The sequence below is a fragment of the Lynx rufus genome, unplaced genomic scaffold (genome assembly GCF_022079265.1).
Source record: "Lynx rufus isolate CCGP_SWC_20201006 ecotype Redwood Valley unplaced genomic scaffold, mLynRuf1.p SCAF_1, whole genome shotgun sequence".
In the NCBI taxonomy this organism is placed as follows: domain Eukaryota; kingdom Metazoa; phylum Chordata; class Mammalia; order Carnivora; family Felidae; genus Lynx; species Lynx rufus.
This window is the reverse complement of record NW_025814823.1, coordinates 145,048,508-145,073,785: the sequence shown is the minus strand read 5'-3', so window position 1 is coordinate 145,073,785 and position 25,278 is coordinate 145,048,508. Positions and strand designations below refer to the sequence as shown.

Here is a 25,278-nt window from a genome sequence, read left to right as displayed (position 1 = left end):
CTGAACAAGTGTTTGAAAATAGAGGTCCAGATATAATTAAGTGGAAGTTAAAAATGATCAATGCATATAACGGGAAAGGGTAAAATTAGTTTTTTAACATGGTAAGATTCATTTACAAGACATACTGTATACATGATTAATTGATACCCAAGTAATAACCAATTTAACCACCTTTATTATGTCACTCATTTATAAAGCAAATTGACATAGTCTAGATAATCTTTTGAAAATGTAAAGAAGTCTAGAGCAACTTAAGGAGAGAGGGACTTGGAAAGATGTTGTTATACGTTATATGTTATAAGGGCATTGCATTTATACATCTCATTTGTCTTTCAGACCTTTATTAGGCAATGCTGACATCCTCAATTATTATTCTAGTTCCCCAGAATAGAATAGGAAAGTAATTAGAAGAAAATTATATTAATACAAGTAGGAAAGAGAGCCTTCTAATAGCTTCTGTCTGTATTTTTCCTCCTCCGATAGTTTAAGTGTTTAAAATTAATCCTTTGCTAAGATGCCTTACTTTTTTTTTATGAAGAATACCTAAATACTTTTTAGGTCATGATAAATTTAAAATAGTTCTCTGTGGGCCAAAATATATTTAAAATGGCTGATAAGAAATAATTATTAACTACCATTAGAATGATTCTCTTAGAAGTCTGCTTTATATCAATAAATACCAAAATTCATTAAAGGGCAACTTCATTTTTAATCCTACTTCTAATTTATATTCATGTATAATAATTGGTGCCAAGAAAAATAAAGTAAGATTGATTGAGCTACAAAACCTTTTAAATGAAGACTTCAAGCTAAAAAGAAAAAAGAGAGAGAGAGAGACAAAGAGAGTGTAACTGGCATGCCAACATTACGTCTACATTGCCTGACAGCTTGGCCTTACAAGTAGTATATGCACTTTGCATATCTATGTTTAGGGACCATCAGGAAAGTCTTTTTCTTTTCTTAAAATACATATTTGTGGTCATAAGTATCATTATAAAGAAGCACTAGCTTACTTATGTGATGAATGGGTAAAACTGTCAAAAGGCCTGTTTTCAAAATAAGATTCACTGTATAATTCCATTAGAACCATCTCTCTGGGAAACACCTTTACAAGTCACATGACCATGATTGTATCGTCTGTCTTCGATATCTAACAATTGGTATTAGCTGAATTATGCTTTGTGGTCACCACTAAAATTTCTAATTTTGTATTGGAGAAGTGTATTCTAGTGTCTAAAGATGATTTTTTTTATTACATGAAGATGGGATCATCCAGAGTGCTTAACATCATCTTTCTGAAATTTCCACTAATGACCAGTATTTTTGTACACCAGACAGATGTAAACAAAATTCTATATGGGAAGGTACACTTGGCTAATACCAATTGTTAGATCCCTAAGACAGCCAATACAATTTGTTTTTTCAAGTTTTTATTTAAATTCCAGTTAGTTAATATATAGTATAATATTAGTTTCAGGAGTACAGTTTAGTGATTCATCACTTACATGTAACACCCAGGGCTCATCACAACAAGGGCCTTCCTTAATACCCATCACCCATTTAGCCCATCTCCCTGTCCACCTCCTGAAAAAGTACTTTGTAATTTATAAAGCACTTTGGAAATTTTAAAGATTCATAATGACAAATTAAATACCATCTTCTAATCTGCCCTCATATCAGATCTATTGTGATTCCTTCCATGCTAATTTTTCCATTCCTATTTCCGGAGACAAGTTTTTCCACTGTCCTGTGCCTACTGCTGATAACATTCTCTTGCTTGGTGATGTAGTGCTTATTCTTTAAGCATTAATTGACTACCAAGTGTGTACTTTTGTAGCCTTGTGCACTATGTGGAGATATAAGAGACTTCTTCAAATACAAACATAATTTCTGTCCTCAAGTGGTTAGGCAGGAGTTCCTTCACTCAGTAAACATTAGTGTACCAAGGCATTATGTCTGCCAGGCTCTGAAAACCCGAAGTTAAACAAGGTATTATCTCTGCCCTCTAGGAGCTCAGTATAACTGAGCAGACCAAAGACAATAAGGAAAAACTTACACAAAGCAAAGTTCAAATACATTTCACTTAACATAAGAGTTTTCCCCAAGTAATAAACATGTCATTTAACAATATTCTAGAAATGAGTAGTTGTGTCTGCCTTCCGATGAGCTCCTCTGCAGCTCATTTCTGCACTGTCCCTGTTCCAGGTTCGTGGGGTTCAGGGCTCTAACTGCATGATGATACCACTGGTGTCTCTTGTATGTCCACTACCCTTTTTTCTTTAATCAGCAGCATCATGTATATCTCCATCACCCCCAATTATTTCTCTCCCTACCTCTTTCCATTCACAGCCTAATTATTTCAGATTTTTATTTCATGCTATCCACATTATCACTAACTTCATTTCCCCACCTTCTCCCTTTTCCAGCAGAAGACCAGTTCTCTCAAGAAACTTTCCTCCCTTTTCTCTTGTTTCCTGGGTTCATTCCTTTTCATCCTATTCTTTTTCTAGCCATTTTTATTTGTGAATCATAAGACAGTTTGGGCCATTACTGCTTAACAGTTTTGTTCAAAATCCCTCTTAGGTTTCCAGGTACATCTTTTTTGTTCTCCAATTAGACCTGTATTTTGTCAAGTGCCAGTATTACATTTTTTAAAAATTTCTTACTCCTTTTTTAATGTTGTTTACTAGTACTACTTATATCCCTTTTCTACCTTTTTATTGTAAAATACTCTATATTATCCTTCTTATATGTAAGCTAATAAAGAGTATTGAACCTCTGAGAATCAGAAAATTTGGTTCTCCTACCTAAAAATTGGGTCAACATGTTATTTCATTTCTCTTAGGCTTAGTTTCCTTAGCTGTAAAATAGAGCTTGTAGTTCATCCCCTGTCTTCTTCATAAAACTGTTGAGAGTAAAGTGTGAACATATGCTAGGGCTCTAAAGCAATATACAGATATTAAATATCTTCCTCCTCACTAGTTATGCTATCTTTTGTCAGCAAGGCTAGACACACTGTCACCTGCATTTTTGGTAGCACTGTTTCAGTGGCACAAGGAGCTCAGAACTCCAAATGGAGAGTTTTAAAATTATTTCTTGCTCGGTTGAGAATTACTAGTAAAACTCACATGCATCTCTCTCAAAATGCAGAATTCACCTTTAATTTAGGAGTCCAGAAGTCACCCATTTAATCAATAGGACGAAAATATTTTCCCTTGGAGTTCTTTTAGAAGTTGGGGATTGAGACGAGCATATGGTTTATTTTCTTAAAAGGAAATAATGTAAATAAATTCTGCAGTTCACATTAACATACTTAACACTTATATATTTAGTTTGAAAAAAAAACGTATCAGAGAAGGCCAGATCTGATCATATCACACTTAATGAATTATCCAAAAGGTCTTTTTAACCTAAAGGTTTCTGAGTCAAGAACCTCAGTTCCAGTTAAAGATCCCACACCCTTCACAGGGGAGCTATTCAACACCATAGATCTCTGCCATCTTCTCAGTTTGGCTTGGGCTCTAACTCCCTTTTATCCCCTGGGAGAACCATGACTGACATTTTGTTCTTTTGGGGGGCTGGCAGAGTCAAAACAACACTCCATAAAACTTGTTATTGGCAGGCTCTGAGGAAGTGATTCAAATCCACCTCTAGAGGGCTTCAAATAATATCAATATTATTTTATTCCAATTATGGGCTGAGTCAAAATTTATGTACATGTGCACTTTTTTTAATAGCTTGAAAAGGCTGGAACAATTTCTGAGGGTGGGTAAAAGAAAGGACAGTAACTTACTAATTAAGAGATGACATGGAAAAATACTTGCAAGATAAAATGAGAGAATAGAGGGTCTAAGAGAATTAAATGCGTTAGCCAGAGGAAATGTGTGTGTGTGTGTGTGTGTGTGTGTGTGTGTGTGTGTGTGGATGTGCATCCTCCCTCATATAACATTCATATATGAAGTTATAGCTTAAGAGAAAAACATTCCAGTTTGAAGAAAGGGTAATTGAGAAAGTAATAAAATCCCTTGAAGATGGGATCAGTATAATACTAATTATACTTTTATAAGCTAAATTCTTAGAGTGTAAGTAGGAAATACAGTACATTGTAACTGAAGTAAGAAATGTAAACAGAGTGCCTAATGTAGTTAAAAGTGATCTTTACTTGCATTTTCTTGTACTCCCTTCTCCCTATGTGCTCAAGCTATCAGAGTGCCTTTTTGATCTAAGCCCTTTTTGTGTGTATTATGTTCTTGCCTTGATGAAATCTACTGGAAACACTGCAAACAAACATAGCTATTGTTAAATATAACATACACACAGTTCATGGAGACCCACACTCATAACCTGTTTCGAGCTGGTGTTTGGAACCACTGTCTTGTTTCTTAGACACCAGTAATAAGTGTGTCTTTTAGCCTGTATCATTATCAGGTTATTCACTGATCATGTATAGTACAATTTTCATAAGACTCTGCATTAATAAATTTTTGTTGTTTTCACAGTTTGCAGATTACCTTAGGTTAAAAAAATAATAATAACAAACAAAGGTTTGTCCTATCATTTGAAGATTTTCAAATATGCTTACTGAGCTGAATAAGTTTCAGAGATCTGATATTAGCTGTTTTGTATGTTGAATGTGTCCTTTTAATCTTCCTCTCAATGTTCTTATATATCTTCCTCCCACACCCAAAAAGCATATACTGGTGAGCCACCATGCGATGAATAGATTGCATGGAAAACAGAAACAATAAGAGAGGTGTTGTGTATATATTTAAATAATAATGCAGTGTCATTTTCAAATTTTTAATATTTTGAAATCAGCATTTTGAGTCAAGAATTAGACTTGAAGTTAGCTAACTTTCAAAATTGTAAATCAAGAAGTGATGCATGGGACAGTATGGAAGAAACAGGGAGCACCTTAACTGCATCAGAGATGTGCTACTCATTTCAGGGTACTTCGGGTACCACGGGAAACATGTTAGTTACACAGGAATGAAGAAGTTTGCAAGTGCATCTTTAAATACCCTTATATAGAGAATTATTTTTTATTCTGGGATTACCAATTTCTTAATTATATATAAATTAATAGACATCTGCTTTCACCAAATAGATTTTGGCTAAGGCTTACAAAATTTGTATAAATTTAGTTTTCTTTTTGAACCAAATCAGCATTAACATTCCTGTTTTCAAGGAACAGTTGATTATGTAGTTAATAATTTTAATAATTAATGAGCTATGAAATAATAATACACTTATTTAAATTTTACTTAAATTTTTTTTCAGGAAATGAAGTTATCTATGTTCATTTGAAAGTAGTTACTTTTCTGTATACTTGGGGAACTAACATATTCAGAGAAAAATTCATCCAAAAAAAAAAAAAAAAGAATCCTCTTTATGCTATTAACTGTTGTTCCCCAGCCCTTGGGGTTCATTGGCAAATCGAGCTCCTATGGACTTCAGAGGATCCTTGTTCTCAGATCTTCCCTGTAGGGTGCACAGCAGGACAAGATATAAGCTGTATTTCCACCAGTTCATCTACCTGTCTCTGCTTTACAGTTTAACTATATTCCAAAACAGCATATATTCTTCTGGGAATAACTCATTCATGAAATTTTAATTTTTATGACATAACTTTGTTTTAGTTAAGTCAAAATCTTCAGAGCAATTTTCTTTTAAAAATCTAGAACTTATTCAAAAACAGAATATAAAATAGAAATGGCTTAGAAAAACTCTAAAATCTGTCTTCCATTTGAAATAACAAATAAAAAATTTTAACCTTGAAGTTGATTTCTACAAGTCAATAAATTAGACCTTGGAAGAGTCCCTCAGTCACAGTTGCAGTGCTGTGTGAACATGCTTTATATGGCAGTGCCATTCTGTATTTCCTGTTGGTATGGAGTAGCAGATGACCTCCCACAGCTAACACTGCACAGTAATAACAAGACTAGCAAATTTAAGTAGAATATGAAGCAATATACAGCTAACTTATTAGTGTTTGATTAGATTGCTCCTATCAGCCATTTTATCTTAAAAGAGCATTTCAAAGTAAATCTACTCAAACTAATGATAGGAAAAGATTCTAAAGCAGTTTACTTTGGGCCTTCTTTTCCTCTACAAGTGCACATTGGATTCACAAGTCCTCAGGTAGTTCTCTTGTTCCTAACTATACTTGTCAACCATCTTCCTTTTTCCCTACAGTTCATATAAACAAAAATAGTTGAAATAGTGTTACTATGTAAGCCACATGTAGAATTAAGGGGAAATATTCTCAAACAGTGAGCTTTTGAAGTTTGTTTAGTAAAATCACCAAGGCAAGTTACTGTTCCATCGTTCCTGATCAGTGGGTAGGCTCTCTTCATCATGCCCCTGCTGAGAATGTTTTTTAAACTCTATGGTTCTAGGAACTCTATAAGCTGAGGGTGGGAAATTGAATAAACATTGATTCTGAGACGAAGAAGAAAGTTGTGGTGGGTTATTTTGGGGTTTTGTTTGTTTGTTTTTTAATTTCCATTTGGGAAAGCATTAGTACTTGTCAAGGTGTAAAGAATGAACTAGGATGCACAGTAGAAGTCTAAGATTAGAATTATAAGTCTGCTTTGTCCTTAGAGATGCTGCTGTAGATTTCATTTTTGAAACACTACAATGCAAGAGGGAAATTAAAATCTTTAACAATGCCTTGTTTTCTAAATCTTGTTTACAGAATTCACCCAATAATATGAGCCTGAGTAATCAACCGGGCACTCCAAGGGATGATGGCGAAATGGGGGGAAATTTCTTAAATCCTTTTCAGAGTGAGAGTGTAAGTATTCCTTTGCCTACATTATTATGTCCAAAATTGATTTCTGAAGCTTTCCTTTTAGAATTATTCATAAAGCCATTATTATGATTATTTATCTAGAGCTCAGCAGGTTCATATTTCAAAAGTTAGAAAATTAAGTGAAATTTCTTTGGAATAATTAAAAAAATAAACTTGTTCCTTTTTTGCTCCTATTCTGTACACATAGTTACAAAAACAAAAACTATAAAATTTTCTTGTAGAGAACATCCACTATAAAGGAACAATGCTGGAAACAAGTTACATATTGGATAGTTTTTACAAGTTTTCACATTACTAAAATGGCTTGAGTAACTGCAAAACCAGGTCTGTTCTCAGATCTAGACTCTGAATGTCCTCTGTAAGATATCTACTTCATGCACTAGACATCACTCAAGAGAAGGCCAGTATTGGTGGTCATTTAGCCTGTTATTTCCTTGTAACCTGAGCTGGACACCAGAGTCATTTTTTTAATATGATTACTGTGTTAAGCAAAGGCAGTATTCCATATCTCCATAGAAGCAGACAGGAGCAAAAAGAGAAGTAATAAAATTCATTCACTCATTTAACAATTACTGAGCACTTAAAAACAGGCCAAAGCAATATGCTACACACTGGAGAGACCAAAAAGACAATATGGTATCTTTTCTCAAGGAGTTATTACATAAAACAGTGATTTTTTTAACCTAATATTTCACACTAAAAACACCTACAGAATTTTTAAAAAATACATTTTCCCAGAACTCTCCCTAGACCTAGTGAATCAGAATTTCTAGGAGTGGTACTGGGCATTCTTGAAAATGAAAAAGCTTTGTCAGTGATGCTGATGTACATTCTCTGCTAATAACTTCTGAATTGGAATATAGCGTAAAGGATTTCAAAATCCAAACTAATTTAATCTTTATAGCATCAGTGCCCACACATACGGATTTCCATCATTAAAATCAGAGGAGAAAACTTCCCTCATTTTGCCCTAACACAACCTTCACTAGAGGTGATACTATTAGAATTTGAAACTGTGGCTAGTAACAAATATGCTTTTGCATGGAGTAGCTGCTTTGAGCCTAAGATTGGGTGTTCTGTGGGTTCTTTTACTTCTTCCTATCAACCTAACACCTCTGCGTGGGGTAAGACTCCCTGTTTTTAGACTTTAGTTCTGTTAAAACTAGAAATAAAATTATACTAATCTTTATCTGTATAAACCTTATACTGATCTTTATCTGTACATGATTAGTGAGGACAAAGAATGTACACATAAAAATTCATATAAAAAATCAGAAGACTAGCTTGTCATAATGCTTAGGATTATAGGAACCATTTTTTAGATACTGGTTTTCACTAGTTTGCTTCAAGACTATGGACAAAAATTAAATGGACTACCATTTTAATTAGTTAATGTTGGCTTTATCTAATTAGAAACATTTATTTCCTTTCTTGCTAATTCTTTCAGCAATAAAATGGTATAATTCAGTGAGGTATGTGATACTTAGTTTAGTCCAACATTTCTTGAGCCTCTAATATGTAATGTGCTTGGTTAAGGACAAAGTATTCTGAGATAAATATAACACGTCACTAACCTCAAAGAATGCCATTTGATGGGAAGAACATGGTTAAAACTAATTAAACCCTAAGTCAGATTAATAGGTGTTATAATAGATATAAGCCGGTTTGTTTTTTAAGTATAAAGGAAATTATTAATTTGGGATTGGAGAAGAAAACTTTTTTAAAAGGTCCCACATGACTGTTGTTTCGGGGGAGGGACAACAGACCTCTCCCCTCTCCTTTCCTAGATTAGTCCTTGGTGACTGCTGCCTTGTTATACATTCAGCAGAGAGGTGCCACTTTAGAGCTGGCATCAGAGAGCTCTCCATGGGGATCAAAGAATCAGATATCACAGGACCTGAAAAACTTCTTTGCATGGAATAGATAAGAGCCTCACCCTTTAACCTTAACTGGACTATGCACATGCAAAACAGTCAATCTTTTTCTAAGTATGTGCATAGGAGAGAGAGCATCTGGAGCTGGGCTCCTCCCATCCCTGACTCCTGGCCCAGCCTGACTATTCCAGAAGCCAAGAAGAAGGTAAAATGCCAGACTGCTGTATAGAGTTAGCAGAAAACAAAAGCTCCCTCCCATCCCTTCCTTCCCTCTGTCCTGTCCCCACTTGAAAAGCCCCCAAAGGAAAAACAATTGGATGATGATTGAGGAACTGTACCACCACCTAGAGACAGTACAGCCTTGTAAGCATGTCCACACTAGCTGCTCCACTCTTTTGTCTGCCCGTTGAGGACTCTGCTGTATTATGAATGATGCAATTGTTATCCATGGCTTTCTGCATCACATCACCACACATTTTTGTTTAGACCTTTTTAAAAGTTCAAGAAATGAGGAGCAGAGAGAAAGGAAGACAAAAGACAAATCTGAGGCATTAAAGTAAATTAAAGTAAAAATAGGCTAGGTATCCAATAAGTTAACTTTCCCGTAATCAAGGAAAAATAGAACCATATAAAGAATTCAAAAAGAAATCATTTTTGAATGCATGAACATGTATGTTCTAGTGTTTTTATAATGTATATAACTCTGAAAAGCACATACTTTGGAGTAGTCTGCCTTTTGAGGATTTGTCAGTCCTATCTTGAAGTCAAACCACATAAGGAGGCCTGGAAAGAGTGAACATCTACTGAGTGCTTTTTATGTAGCAGCCACTATCCTAGTCACTTCACACATGCTACTTCATTTAATTAATATTTATAGAAACAAAATACCCAACCCAGAGTCAGAAACCTTGCAGTGCCAACATGCAACTCATAGAAAAATCTGAATCAAATGTTTCACTACTCAGCCTTTTTTTGGAATCCTAAACAAGACCATTATTTCAAGAAACAAACACGCCCCCTAGTGTTCAAATTCTGTAAAATGTTTGTTTTTGAAAATCTAGAATGCAAAAAGGCTTATTTCAGAAAGTAGTTTTTCATGCTTCTCCTGTAAAGAAAGCAGTTAGTCTTATTTATTGAATTAATTTAGCAGAGTATTTTACTCCATGGCAATGAACGGTAATCAATGGAGTAAAAGTGATATTAAAAATCATGGTCTCTACTAGGAATTATAAACAAGATGATAGGTCGTCTCCTATTACCCTTACTCCCCTTAGTCATTTTCTGTTACAAAGGTATCATATACATCCAAATTTTCTTTTATACAGTCACATAAACACTGAATTTATTTCACTTTAGTTCAGTTCAGAGTCGCTGCACTATTCTTTATCTCTCATTAAGAAAATAAAATATATCTAGATGCTTAAAAATAGAAATGATGTAAGATCTGAAGTGTTCTCGAAGTGTGTAAACAGGAATTTATGCACACTGTGCAAAGACTGAATGGGTGTTTGGTGGGTTCCATGCTTTGTGAACTGTGTATAGTAAGGGGAAAATCACAAATTCGCTAGTTTATACTAAGACATGCCATTTCAAAATATATTTTACATAAAAAAGTAAAATCAATTAGTATACATTTGAAATTATATCTTTAGGGTTTTGTTTGTTGGTTTGTTTTTGTTAAACCAAACAGTTAATGACTTTATAAGAGCCATTATATCATCTGATTAAGGAGAACCAGACTCACAGAATAGTTTGGAAGCAGGGCAACCTCATATCACAGCATTTTGGCACAAACATTACAATACATCATCCCATATTGATGCAGCAGTACAATAGAAACATTGTAGTGTCGTCTCCGGACAGTACACCATGAATATTTTATGTCTCTAGATACGAGACGCCATTTAACACCTACTCTTCCTTTACTTTAGGAAAACCGTAAGCCACTTCTCTTACATGTTGAAGAATAGTAATCAATACCCGAATTCCTTTATGCTTGCACATTCTGTGAGTCTTCCTAGAAATTTGTAATTTCCCTTATTTTACTTGGATGAAGCAGTTTCAATAAAAGCAGTAGCAGATGAGCAGTTTACAACCTCAGCAGTGCAAACAGCACATTGCCCATATGGACGCTCACACATCTATACATATCTACCAAACCAAATACACTTAGAGCATCAATTTACAGTTACTGGTACTATTCAAAAATTATATTAAATGCTTGGGACTTCTTCTGAGTTGTATTGCGTGAAGCAGATGCTTCTATCTTTTCTGACTGAATCTAGCCCTTATTTTTTTTTAATCCTGATTATTCAGAATGTGTATGAAAAGAGATAGTTTCTAGAGTTAATTATGACTTATCTAGAAATTTTTTTTTCAGAAACTTCTTTTGAAGTGCTTTCTGAAATGCTTCAGTATCTTTTACTGTTTTTAGATGATTGCCACCGTATACCCATAAAATCCTTTTTCTTAAAACAGTGATTGATGATCTTGCTATGGTTTTTAAATTTAAATTAATTAAAATAAAATTTTGATTTTAAAATTTTCAGCTCCTAAATTGCACTAGCTACAGTTCAAGAGTTCAGTAGCCATATGTGGCTAATGACTCTTACATTGAACAACAAACACAGAATAGAATGTATCCATCATCACAGAAAGTTCTATTGAACAGCACTGATGGGATCACCACTTTTATTGTAATAGTAGCCATAGAAAGCATAGATTACACTTTCCCATGCCCACTTTGCCATATTCTCTAATTTCTTCTATTTAGTAAAAGCTTGGTATCCATGTATTTTCTTTTTTAATTCTTCCCCCTAAAGGTCATATATGCAAATGTAATTCTGTCTGTGAAAGGCTGTGGATAGTTCACTGAAGCTTGCTGTCATTATTTATAATGGGAGATTTGCACGGTATCTTCTGTTGAAATGAAGGCATATCCCCCTCTGGCACAGGGGCAAGGTGGGCTCCATTTCATCAGGTTTTGTCTGGTTGCTTTGGAATTTAGGTATTGCTTTGTTCTGCTGTGCTTTTTTGCTGCCACTATCAAGGGTGAAGACGAAGAGGTTTTTCTGTCAAACTGCATCCCCTTCTCTTTGGAAGTCTCCCCCTTTTTATCACCCTACTCACAATCCAACATTAGAGTCAGTGACATATATAATTTAGCTTTCCTAAAAGGAAATTTGAGGCTATTAAGTGATTATCAAGTAGATTTTCCATGATTTGACCTGCATTTAAAGGATTAACAATCATCCCCCTATGATCCAGTGACCCGTTTTCAAGCCCACTCATCCACCTTTTCTCAGGATCAATGACGGTTTTGGCTTGAGCCTAGATTTACCCCTAATGACTTTCTGTCCAGACTTCTACCAGCTGAGCGATTCCCCAGGGCATCCTGCTTTCCCTGTAAAATCCATCCTTCTCTCAGTACACACCTTACACCTCATTTCTGGTTCCTGCAGTACCTCAGCTCATCTAGAATTTACTTCATTCGGTTTGGCCTGCTCTCTTTTTTAAAAGTTCACACTCCCCTTTCCAAGATCATTACTTTTCCTTTGGAATGCCCTACTGCCTGGAACCAATGTCCTTGACTTCACCTGCCTCTTTCCATGAGGCACAATCCTTATTAACATGTTTAAAGGAATTCTCCTTTGGCCTGGTCCTCAGCAAATATTTTTTTAACAAAACATTTAAAATATCTAAGGGTTTACATTTACATTTTCATCTAGAAACCCTGTTCATCTGGAGATCATTGCCATTTGGGAGTGGATGCCCTCCCCACATCTCAGACAGTCTGGCACTATGCTGTCCAAGATGGAACCCACCAGCTACATGGGAATATTTAAGTTTAAATAAATTAAGTAATATTAAAATTACAGTTCCTCAGCCAAACTAGCCCATTTCATGTGCTCAGTGGCCACCTGTGGCTAGTGTCTTCTGTGTTGAACGGCACAGAAGAAAGTGTTGAAGAAAGCTCTGTCAGACAGTATTGCTCTGGAGCTTTTCTGTCACACACAGTCCATTCCTCAAGAATACAAGTGTAGATAGGCATAATTATCACAATAATTGCCATCTGTTCCTCTCTCAATAATTTCTGAAAGCCTCACCTTTTACCAATTGTCAGCCTCATCAAACTGAAAAGTTATGTGTAACAACAGTACCCCCTGCTCCCACCCTAAAAATATTGTAGACTGAAATTGGAACCACAGATTAGAGGAAGACACTTACATCCTTAAATGTAAATCAGACTCTTAAGTATTCTAAACACTTTATGAGAACGTCCTAGGGCCAGCTGGGAGTTGTTTTTTGTTTTGCTTTATTCTGTTTCCCTTACACTATTAATTAAACATTTACTGAACACTTTCTGTATATTCAGTAAATACATGGTTTTAAAGATTTTAGATTTAATACTCCCCAAGTTCCTTTAAGATAAATGCTATTATTAAACCCATTTCACCCATGAAGAAACTGAAGCACAAAGAGGTCAGGTAATATAGTTACTAAGTTTACATAGTTAGTAGGTAGTTAGGCTGTCCCTCATACTTATTTCATTATGGATTGGATTTACCCAGATTGTTACAAATGCCCACAAAACATGAATCTGGCTAGAAGGAGACGACTGAGGGCCTGGGTAATTATCAGCCATCTGAGTGCAGAGAGAGAGGGAGACTGGTCGCTTTCCAGAGGAAATTTTATAAATTTCAGGACCTAGTCAATTCTATATAAATTTACTCTTTTATAGCTTCTTATTTTTATGTTAAAGGCTTGAGCATAAAAGATTTCAAGACGTTAAAATCCATGGTTACTACTGTTTACCAAGAAGAACATTAGTGGTCTGTAAAAGAATTGTTGTTAAAATATGGATTCTTTTTTCTTTCTAGTACTCCCCTAGCATGACAATGAGTGTGTGATCCATTACCAAGTCTCCTCATGAAAACCACAGTGAGTCAGCCCTTCACAGAACTACTACGGAAGAAAATTATTCATCACAGTGTACAGTTAAACAAAGGAATCTCAGTCACACCAAACCAACCTTTTTATTTCCTGCTCTCTCCCCTATTTTTTGAAGAAAGCGGGTCCAAACGTGATTCAAACAACTGTACAGAGCGGCATATTAGAATTGCCCTAAACTGAACTGCAAATAATTATCTGTGTATGTATATGTGTGGGTCAGAGAATGTATTGTATATGTGTATGTTATACGGACATATGCACATACATACATTGACCCACAGGACATTGTAAAATATTATTACATGACATCTTAAGTAGAAGTAAGTAGGGACTTTTATTCCATCCTTTTTTTCACGTTTACATTTTAATTATTAAAAGTTGCTCCTGCCCCTCCCTGAACTATTTTGTGCTGTGTATATCACTGCTTTATATAAGTTATTTTTTAAGGTGAACTCAGATGTTATGGTTTTGTAAATGTCTGCAATCATGGATAGGAATAAAATTGCTTATTTGAGAGCTTTCATTAAATTGCGTCTGATGCAAGTTACCCTGTGAATCACAAAGTGTACTGTCTCAAAAGAAAAAAAAAAAAAGAAGAAGAAGAACGTGTGTCCTCATCCTCTGTCAGATCAAACAATTTCTCAGTTACCTTTAGTGAAAAGTATTTTGTAGTTTTTATTTAGGAAAACTACTTCAACTGGGGCCCAACACCATATATTTCTGCAAGAATTGCTTTAGATGGAATTATTGATTTGTCTTTGATGATACAGAAAATCATTAATTAGCCCCACCTGCTTAGACCATAGCAATAAAATGACAGGGGTCGTCATATTTTTAGAAATATATTTTCTGTCTAACATGATGGAGCCCAGAAGTGATAACAAAACCATTTGCTTGAAATTGTCACTTCTCACCAGGAATAGTAGGGCTAAATTTTTAATAACATGCTAATGGAAAATGGTATCTGATTTTTACTCAGACTTCTTGTGAACATTTCCACATAGACACTGCAAAGAATATACATTCAAATGACTGAGACTTTCAGCAGAAGGGGAAAAGAGTTTTTACTGCACCCAAGGGGCTCTGAAGTGCTGCTTTTCTATCTGGGTAACTTGCTTACTAGCTGCAGAACTGACTGGTAACAGTCCCATCTGTGAATACCTCACTAGCAGCAAAGCCCCTGCTCTGTTCCCAGGATATAAGACTTTTGTTTAGAGGGAAATCATTTGTAGTAACTATATTCATCTGGCCATTGACTTCAGCAGGCTAAATCTGCATTGTGTAACTGTTCAGAAAAGAATGCATAAATGTTAAAAATTAAAGAAAAAAACAAAACACTTCCCTTACGCTAAAGCACATTGTTCTGAGGCACTTTGCATATCTTTTGGGGGTTTTGTGTTCAGTCTTACATACAGACACCGAAATTATAATAGAAAAATGTGAAGACTTTAATTTTAGACTCCACAAGATAAGTTGGCGATCCTTTCTGTTAAAATTGTGATACAAATAACCATTGGTAAACATCAACTACATATCCAAACTCCAGAGCAAAGTATTTGAATAAGTATTGTTTAATCGCAGTTAAGAGGAATCCTCCTTCCTTTAGGCTTATGGTCTCCAAAGTGAAAATTTAGCAGTATATTTGCTAGTTCCTTGTCCCAGATGACTTATTTCTCTCAAATCCATAATGATTTATTCCCTCTGAAAATAAGATTTTGCCTGTGCATGACAGGGATGCTGGGCAGAACTGTTGAAGGGGGATAAAGATGCTGAATTAAATTTATGTCCCAGATTTAAACTCTAATCAAATGAGTCACCATTAATCCAACAGTGTGGGGGAGCCTAGGACTGCACACGGGAGAACAGCTTCAAGTTTTCAAGCTGCAGAGAACTTTCATGAAAAAGTCAAATTAGAAAGTCTTTAACTCAAGCCAAGGTAGTCTGAAGACACTTCGTATAGACATGTGAATTTACCAAGAATAATTTTAACTTTCACTTTTTATAATTGTGTGAACATTTTCAACCCTGTGATTATTAAGCTTAATCTTACAATGCTAGACATTTCAACGTTTTTTGACTATTCATTCCATTGTTACTGATCTTGAATTTCTTTTATTTGCCTTCTAAGAAGGTATTGTTTCTCACTATCACAAAGAATCATGAACCCAATTATACTTCTCCTTATTTCAGGGGTAATATTAGAATATAAATGGCAATATGGATTTCATTACTTCTAGCCCACTTGGTCAAAAAAAAGTAAAATTGGATTTTTCAGCATATAGCAATTTAGCATAAGTATTTATTTCTTTTTCTTTCTTGGAGTCCAGATTACAAATAGCTATTGCAATTTTTTTTAAATTCCTGAAATAGTTGAAAATTTATTTTTGAAGAGAAAATTGTATTTAAGAAAACCATAAAATAAGAATACTTAATTTTAATATCAAATAACTTTCTCATGCACCAAATGGAGGATAGTAAGTCTGTACAGTAATTTTTGTTTAGGTTTTGAATTATCTAAACCTCATCTTTTTCTCTTGTAATAATACCATTTAACCCTGTTCTCTTATGTTGGTGCATCTCCATCGATGAATGTGTGTTGGTCTTGATATATACTACCTGTTCCTGAGTTATTTTTACACATTTCACCTCACAGGAATAGCATCAGTAATTCTTGCCTACACTGAATACATAAAATACACATATGAAATGTGAAAATAAATAAGTGAAAACATTAATTTTCATTACTCTGCCTTGCATTCTGGCAAACTCACTACGTTAAAAATACATGCCAAGTTTTCTCCAGAGTCTTACAGCAAAATTGCCTGTGGGAACAAAGGCTATGGAGTGTCCTTGATCTGGTAACACCCCACACATTTGATGGGTGAATCCTAGCACTCTGTTACAAGTGTTCTAGTTTGGACTCAATTATTGATGTATAGGAATTGCACAACTGGGAATCTGAGGTTAATATTTCTCTGCTGCCCAAAATATTGACAAATCAGTTCTGTTCCCTGTGCCATGAAAAGTGCCCAAAACACCCTTTTCCTTCTAGGAATATAGAGAAAACCTTGATTTCTGTTCTTATGAATCTCTAGGACAGCTGAACTCTGGTGCATTTCATAGGATCATTCAGTTAACTTTCTTCCTATAGCTTAAAAGGTGATAAATAAAAATAAATGAGTTCACTTTGGGACATGAGATAGCTCTACATCTGCCCACCCCTTTTCTTTATAGTATTCTGGGAATGTGCAGCAAAGCATTCAAAACTGCTCCCTGGCATAGAGTGTTACACAGTCCTTAATACCGTGAGGTCTTAATTGGCCTCTTCCATGTCTTCCTACATTGCCTCCTTCCCAATCCCTGCATCCTCCAATAGAAATAAGGTACAGACTGCACACTTTTACCTTTTCAGCCCCTACAGTTTTCTTCTTCGTGCATTGTATAGTTTTTCCAGGGGAAATAAGTACAATTTCCTCTTCTTGATTATCACTGTTAATTAGAAGCAGTGCCACAAATCATAGCTACTTGATTTTGGAATGCTTTATAGTATTTTAACACTGGTTTTGCCTTCATTTTTATTTTTTTTGTACTATAATACTCTTTTCCTGAAAACACTAATTGATGCAAGTAGTGTATGAGTGTGTAGTGTGGTAGTGAGAATATGGGAGTGGGGGGAGAATTGCCACATATATTCCAAAAGGTAAACTAGTCTTTTTTTTTTTTTAACTCCCTGTCCTAGTGGTATAAGTTTCTTGTTGACAATGAGGAGCAGGAGTCTGCATTTGCTTAAAACAATGGTGCCCAATCATACGCGTGCGTTAGAAGCACCCTGGGTCTGTGAAGTATAACTTGAGAAATACTGGAAAAGTCAAAGAAAAAATGGTGAACCACCATTGGTACCCTTCTGTTTTGCATACTAAACACTTGTGGGGGGGGGGGAGGTGTGCATGTGCGCACATGTGTATATTGGACTGGTATGCAGTTTGCTCACAAAACACTCCCACTATGATTTACATTATGTTATACCATAACTGGTAACTATTAAACATAATTCTTTCCTCTGATTGCTTTTTATTTCATTGGTAAAGTAGCTGATAAAAGTGATTTGGGATGAAAAGAGAGTAATACAAGACCTAAGCAGATGGAATCTCCCGTGCCCAGCTTTAACATACCCATGTTAGCTTTTCCACCTCAGACCTTCTTAGGAAGGCACTGCATCTAAAGGTAAGAGCATAAATGATCTTTTATTCCTTGGTTACCTTAATGCCAGGAATCATACAATAATTATAGTTTTTCTGTGTAGATATTTGTTTATAAGAAATTGAATGAACATTATTAATTTATTTCACCAAAAGCATCAACTTTATCCTTGAACTCTAAGTCAGATTGAAAGAGATGACCTACAGATGAAAAACACCTTAGACCCTTTAATTACTTCTCTAAACTGTATTCTAAAGAGAAATTCTCAGTTGAATAAGTCTCCTAAGGAGAATTTCCTGTTAAGTTTCCTGTTAATGTAATTGGTCTTCCTGAAAGAAGAAAAATAATTTCTGTAAGTAGTTTAATGTGACTGGTCTTGCTAACTACATCCTTAAAAATGAAATGAGTACTATCCATAGATATTGCAAATTTTGAAGTGGGACTAAGTGTTTTCATGTATAGAATTACAGTTTGTCTCTTCCCCCTTTGTGAATTTACTCTCCTCGGGATAAATTGCACTTGTTTTGATTATCCTAGTCATTGAACTATTATGTTCCTAGAAATGTTTAGCACTTCATTTTTTAAATAAAATGTGCAGTTAACATGAGAAAAGTATTAATATTCCTAGAAAAAAATGATATCGAGGATTTATTCCTAGTTAAAATTAAAACTTTATCCCACGTTGTCTTTTGCATCATATGACCTCAGGACATTGCCAAGGAAGTGAAATTTGGATTCCTCATAATGTTCTCAGAACACAATACAATATATTGTCGGCTAAATTTCCATCATGTCCTGGTAAAATTGCTCAGTAACATTTAATTAACCATCTACTTATCAGGAAACAATTCAAGTAATCTGTCCAATTTACATAATTTGAAAACAAATCAACTTTACCTTTAGCAATACCTTAAAAATTTTCTTAATAAAAACTACTGATTAAAATGTGTATATTGCTTTCTGTCAGATCATATTTCAAGACGTTTTACTTTCCATGCATTGGGACAACTAAAATCTTCACAGAAACTGTATATTAGAATGATATATAAAGGACATGCTGTTGTTGTCAACATGGAAAATGGAAAAAACTTTATTCATAGAATTCTTTATTTATGATAACTATCAGATTATTGAGGTACTTAATTTATCTAATTATGATTTTAAAAACTTAATATTTTTTTTTACCACATGTATTAAATTGTTACCTATAATGTCATCCTGGGAAAATAGAATTATTTGTAAGGTTTTTACAAATGCATAATTAATGTATAAATACAATTGGAATCTGGGATGATTCTCAGTAATCTACTATCCTTAATTCAACCGTGGTCATGAGCTACCTGACCCATTCTGTAAATTTAGCGTACACGCATTTGCATGTGCGCGCATGCACACGTGTCTGTGATTACATTTATTCTCAAATGGACTTCTCACTTAACGGTTTTGTACAAATACTTGAGCTATTCATGTAATGGGAAAAGTTGACATAAAAATGTACATAAATGGCCCTTGATTTGGTACCTGTTTTCACATTTAATTTTAAAAATACAACTTTTCATTTATAGTTTCTACCCTTTCATTTCTAGACTCTGCTTTATTACCCATAGAAAAAGTAAAGAAAATTGTTCTGTATGAAGCTAGCCTTAAGTGTTTCTGAATTATAAATCAAAATATAGCTAATGTGGATCTGTGTATATGACTGAAGCAGACATTATGCCTCATGTAAAAACCAGGAGTCTATACTATCAAAGAATTTATATGCCTTAAGAAACGGCTATGTGTAGCTGGTTCTATGTGGTCAGATAACTAAACCAAATACCAAAAATAACTAATATTGTTAGCAAATATCCGTTAATGGTTAATAGTTTTATATTTTGTTCCAAATAGTATTACACATGAGTGGAAATCTGAAGCAATTATGCAGATAATTCATGCAAAACTATGCTTCTCCTCAAGTGCATTTATCTTTCTGATGAATTGTACAGATGGTTGTCTCAGTTCACCATTGCCCAAATAAAGATTCTGAAGTAGGTTCTGTATACTCCTCTGTAGATAAATTAAAACTTAGGAGGAGGAAGATCTATAATTGAAATTAAAAATTCATCCTAGATTTAAATTAAATATAGAAATCTGTTTTCAATAAATTCTTTAATACTGGTTACACAGTATTTAAGAGTATTTAAATACCAAGTGTTTTGAGTATTATGGTTTTGATCCAAATGATGTTTTCTAGTTCAGCGAGGCAGCACATTTGAACATAGTGATTACAAAGAAAAATGTTATAAATTCTAATGGCCAGACACTTTACTGAGCCAAGGGTTACCTAAAGTAACTTGTCAGGCAATTTTAGCAAGGTGTCTGGATTTCTGGGAGATGGAGGGTGGGTAGCAAGGCAACTGAATAGTACCTGAATTTAAGACAGGTAAAAGTCCTGTAACTAAGAACTTTTCTGCTATTTTTAATTGTGCAAAAATGGTTTTTAGTGATAGCTGCATTATGTAGATTCGGGGCAAGATTGGCACAGAGAGATAAAAGCCAGCAGAATTAGTTCAGTTCCCCCTCAGCAACTCTTGGTAAATGAAACAACAGTGTAAGAGTCCAAAATGAAGGAAAAGAGGTTAGAATGTCTGCATATCCAGCCCCAAATAATATGAGTAATCAAATATTTGTTCTCATAGCTCAATGTGTTCTTTATGTATTTTAATAAAACTTTATTTACAAAGGTAGGCATGTGATTCACAATGAAGTGAATTGTCAACTATAGGTTGCTGACTTCTATATAAATAACACTATTATCACAACCAAAATTAACAAAAATTCCCTAATACTATCTAACAACCAGTTGAAATTTTTACAGTAGTCCCCAAATGTCTGTGTTGCAGCTCTCAGGTTTTTCCCTACTTTTACTGAGAAATAATTAAAATACATCACTAAGTTTATGGCATATATAGCATGACAGTTTGATTTACATATATTGTGAAATGATTACCACAATAGGTTCAGCTAACATATAGATATAATAAAAAGAAAACAAAGGGAAAAAAATGTTTTCCTTGTGATGAGAACACTTAGAATCTACTCTGGTCATAACTTTTCTATGTATTATACAGCAGTGTTAGACACAGTCACCATGTTACACATCGCATCTTCAGTACTTACTGATCTTATAACTGGAAGTTTGTACCTTTTGACCACCTTCCCCCAACTCCCCCTCCCCCCAACTCTCAATATATTCTTAAAAGGAAAGAAACCCTATACGTCAAAAGAGGCATAAAGATTTATTTATTTACTTATTTTAATCTTGTGTCACTGTACTTTAAAACTCGTTTATTTCAATCCTTGCCGGTTCTGACCAGAGCCATGAAGATTTATAAGGAAATTCCAGAAGTTTTACTTCCTATGCAGATTGTCTGATAAGAAACATGGCATCCCTTTTTGGAAAGATCTAGAACCAACAGACATGCTACATATAAATGTTTAGCTGTCTCATTTAGTTTGCAAAGCTTCCCTCGCAGTGCATATTGGCTCTGCTTCACTAAGCGGCCCTTCTCAATGTACGTTGATCTCAGATGAGAGAGGGAACTCTTGACGTCTAGTCATGTCACATGAAAAAAATTTGCATTTAAGTGTGCTTGCAATATAATCTCATTTATCACATATAATATATAAATTAGGATAGGTTGCATAAAAGAATTCAACATTGCTTATTTACATAAATATTGTTTCAGAGAAAGAAATGACTTAAGAATTGTAAGTATCATATGTATTCTCTATATAGTCTTTTGTGGTGCTCACTGTTTTGTCATCAAGTTGGTTATTATTCACTTGTGACTAAAGGGATATTACACATACTTAATGGTCTCAAAATTGGTTCAACAGAACATATTGTTAATCATTGAGAGTGATTTTAATTTTGAAATTAAAACTCAGCATGCTATTATGACAAGCAGTTACTAGTCAAAGATTTTATACATTTACTTCATCTTTATTTGAGAAGTATTTACCTAAGCATACTTTTTGATTCAATGAAAAACCCCCAGAGAGCTAAATTGATACCTGTTGAAAAAAGAGAATCCAGTTAACACTTTAAAAAATATAAGGCATATATGAAAGTGTTAAATGAAAATTGGAGCATTAGCAATTGCAGGAGATCTGTCTCACCATAAAAGTTCTCATACTAATATCCAGATTCACACCTGAAATGCTCAGTATAACAGTTACTAATAAGAAATTTGTTGGACCAAATAAATAACCAAATCAAAACCAACATAGAAGCCAAATCTAATTTACACCAAAGACAGATTTGTACATCCACTGCCGGTATTTCTAAGGTAATTACTCCACAAAATCAGGCCATAACCAAATTCTCAGTATTGACTCATCAGAGTTTAAAATTCAATCCATTTAGCAAAAATACCATGTGAAATAGAGCCAGCACAATAATCTCGGGCTCTTCTCAAAAATAGTAATCTTGCTGAAAGATTTCTGGGTGCAAAATTACATGGTCCAGTAAAGCTCACTTTAGAATGTAAAGCATGCAAAGCCCAAGTGTCTACAGAACTTGTATGCCATGAGTATCTCTAAAATGAGCTTCTTAAATCATCTCAGAGGGGAAATGGTTCGGGGTGAAGAGAGGTCTGGCAAGCTGTCTGATTGCCTCACTTCCCAGATGATTTAAAACCTTGTTTGGAAAGGTATTTGCTACCATATTTTCAAATGCTAGAAAGATTTGCATAATGTTTCTGTGTAGGAGAGAGTTACTGAACTGTGTATTTGCAAAAATGAATAACTAATAGCGACAGTTTTTCCTTCAAGTAACCAGAAATATTGTGTTGTTTTGCTCTGGCAACAGGCACTTCAGAAAACATGAAATACAGATTGGAAAGGTATATGTTCTAGAAAACATAAATGTTCATTTGAAATCTGTTTAAAATATCTTTCTGGTTTACTTGGCAGTACTGCTTCTCATCAAGTTTACCCTGGGCCTCAAAAAGGAGGTTCTGTTCATCCTACTTATGCATTAGAGTGGCACTGGAAATATATGAGTTTATCCAACTGAAGAGGAGTTTTGTAGCAGAGAATGATTAAGTCAGATAGTCTTCCCTGTCGTTTCACAGATAGATGTTCTTACTCCTGTGAAAATTAATGAAAGGAAACTTCATTTAAGAAGGGGGAGCGGGGACACCAACAGGGGGAGCTCTCGTGTTTTACTGCTAGTGGTCGATTGTAGACCCTTCCTAGGTCTAGAATACCTTGCATTCCTGACAGAAAGAAGCCTACACTTCACTACCCCAGCTGAAGGCAGGAAGGTTTTCTTCTTGCTTAGGAACAGCCCAGCCAATGAAAGACTGTCACAATGCAGCCAGTGAAAAGCCACTACCCTTCAAACTCCCAGTCTATTCCAATGGATTTTTTGTTTATAAAGGTCCCTCCCAACCACCCTCTTTCCTCTAGAAAAAAGAGCTTTCCTCTCCTCTGTTCTCCAGTCTTGCCTTTGGTTTTGCCATGACTTGTAGGTCCCAAACTGCAATTCTCTCCTATTCCCAAATAAACCATTTTTACTGGTAAAATAACTGATAGCTTTATTTTTATGGTTAACACTCCTAATGAGTAGAAAATTGGCATTTACTAAGACGAATAATTAATCATAAACTGCCACATAAACTTCAGTTCAGAAGTTAAAGGCATAGTGTCAATTCCTAACCTATTATGCAACATTTCTTCCAGCTGTGGATGAAAATGTATACTCTAGGCTTTATATTATAGAACCCGTTGTGGTGATCTTGATTCCACTTGCCAAAAATAAGCTACATGGTTTCAACTGTTTTTAGATGTAAATGTCAATAATTAACACACTTCAAATCTATTTCTGGCATAAAAACCTATACACAAAAAATATACAGAATTCAGAAACTAGGAACTTGACCAAAAGAGATTTTTAAAAAAACACCTAAGTAATTTTGGCTTTGGAGAGAGTATATATGTGCAGTGACTTATTAACATATTTCAACTTTCAAACTCTTCAGAGTAAATGCTTCCTTTATAAGTTGAATTTATATTTTACCATTTGTTTAAAAGATGAAAATGAACTTAAATATTCAAAATGTGCTTAGAGTTCAAGACATTCCTTTCATAGCTACTTGGCTACTAATTTTTATTTTCAGTGATTATGTTAAAAGAGTATATAGAGGGGTGCCTGGTGGTTCAGTTGGTTGAGCATTTGACTCTTGGTTTTGGCTCGGTCATGATCCCAGATTTGTGGGATCAAGCCCCACATTGGGCTCTGTGCTGAGCGTGGAGCCTGCTTAAGATTCTCATTCTCCCTCTCTCTCTCTCTCTCTCTTTCTGTCTCTCCATCACCCCCCCCCACTGTCTTCTTCCCCTTCTGCCCCTCTCCCCAGCTCATGCTCTCTCTCTCTCTCTCAAAAAGAAAACAAAAAGTATATAGAAAAAATTTTCAAACTCAAATATAAGACAAATCAGAGATGTGAAAACCTGTTTTCTGAGAATCTTTGTATGTAGAACTGTTTGAAATGGAAAATATAGTCTGCACAATTCTGGAATGCAAACAAAGAATTATAAGTTTAGTTTCTCATTAGGAGTTCTTTATTCTCCTCAGATATTTAGCCAGTACCCTGAGATGTAAAGGTGACTGTGTGAAGTTTCCTTTGACCTTGATATTGCAAAAGAAATGAGGCTAGAGGAGGAGTCTTAACTGCAAAGGACCAGGGCATTTATTTGCAAGGTTGGCTCCTCCATCCATCTTCCTTTGAAAGAATTCTATTCGCTTACCTGGCCTGAGCACAACACTCCTTTTCCTGTGGCTAAAAGTTGGACAGCCTCTGCCTGCATCACAGGACTCATTTCTCAAGCCAAGTCTAAGGCAAAGGGTGTCATTAGGGTGGGAGTGGGAATAGAAACATCTAAAACAGGACTAAAAAAGAGATCTATTTTCCTTTCACAGTAGTAGAGTGCATAGAAAATACTCTTGCAGGTCAATGAAGAAATATAAGTTATCCAATCATGCATTATCTTGCAACTGAAATCTAACTTGCTCAGGAAGAAATTCACATAAATTTCATGAGTAGAACTGCATTAAATCCTCTCCATGTATCTACTTCTCTCTCTCTAGTTATCACTAGTACCTACAGTTAGTCCTTGTAGTTAAGGTATTATTTAGAATTATTGAAAAGTTAATGCACCTTCATAAGTAACTATTAGTTTAAATGGATTAATGTGGCTCTTGAAAACACCTACTTTATTCCTCAAGAAGTAACTTGGGCACTGGGGGAAAAAAAAGTCCAGTCTTTTTTGAAATATTATAAGACAAAAAAAGACTCCAGGAAAACATAGTTAACTAAAAGCCAAGTCGATCAAATCTTAAACTACCATAGTAAGTGGTAATGGCCTCTCACACAATTACTGCATTTTTTTCCT

General features: G+C 34.9%; 1 protein-coding gene across 3 annotated transcripts in view; it reads left to right on the top strand.

Annotated features, from left to right (window-relative positions):
• Positions 1 to 13,819, top strand: part of SSBP2 (single stranded DNA binding protein 2) — a 312,057-nt gene extending 298,238 nt beyond the window's left edge. For all 3 annotated transcript variants that reach the window (XM_047088611.1, XM_047088601.1, XM_047088621.1), the window contains exons 16-17: positions 6,698 to 6,796; positions 13,569 to 13,819. In XM_047088611.1, coding sequence (XP_046944567.1) covers positions 6,698 to 6,796; positions 13,569 to 13,598 — 129 coding nt within the window. In that variant the 3' untranslated portion in view covers positions 13,599 to 13,819. The remainder of the gene's footprint in view (positions 1 to 6,697; positions 6,797 to 13,568) is intronic.
• The last annotated feature ends 11,459 nt before the right edge of the window (positions 13,820 to 25,278 follow it).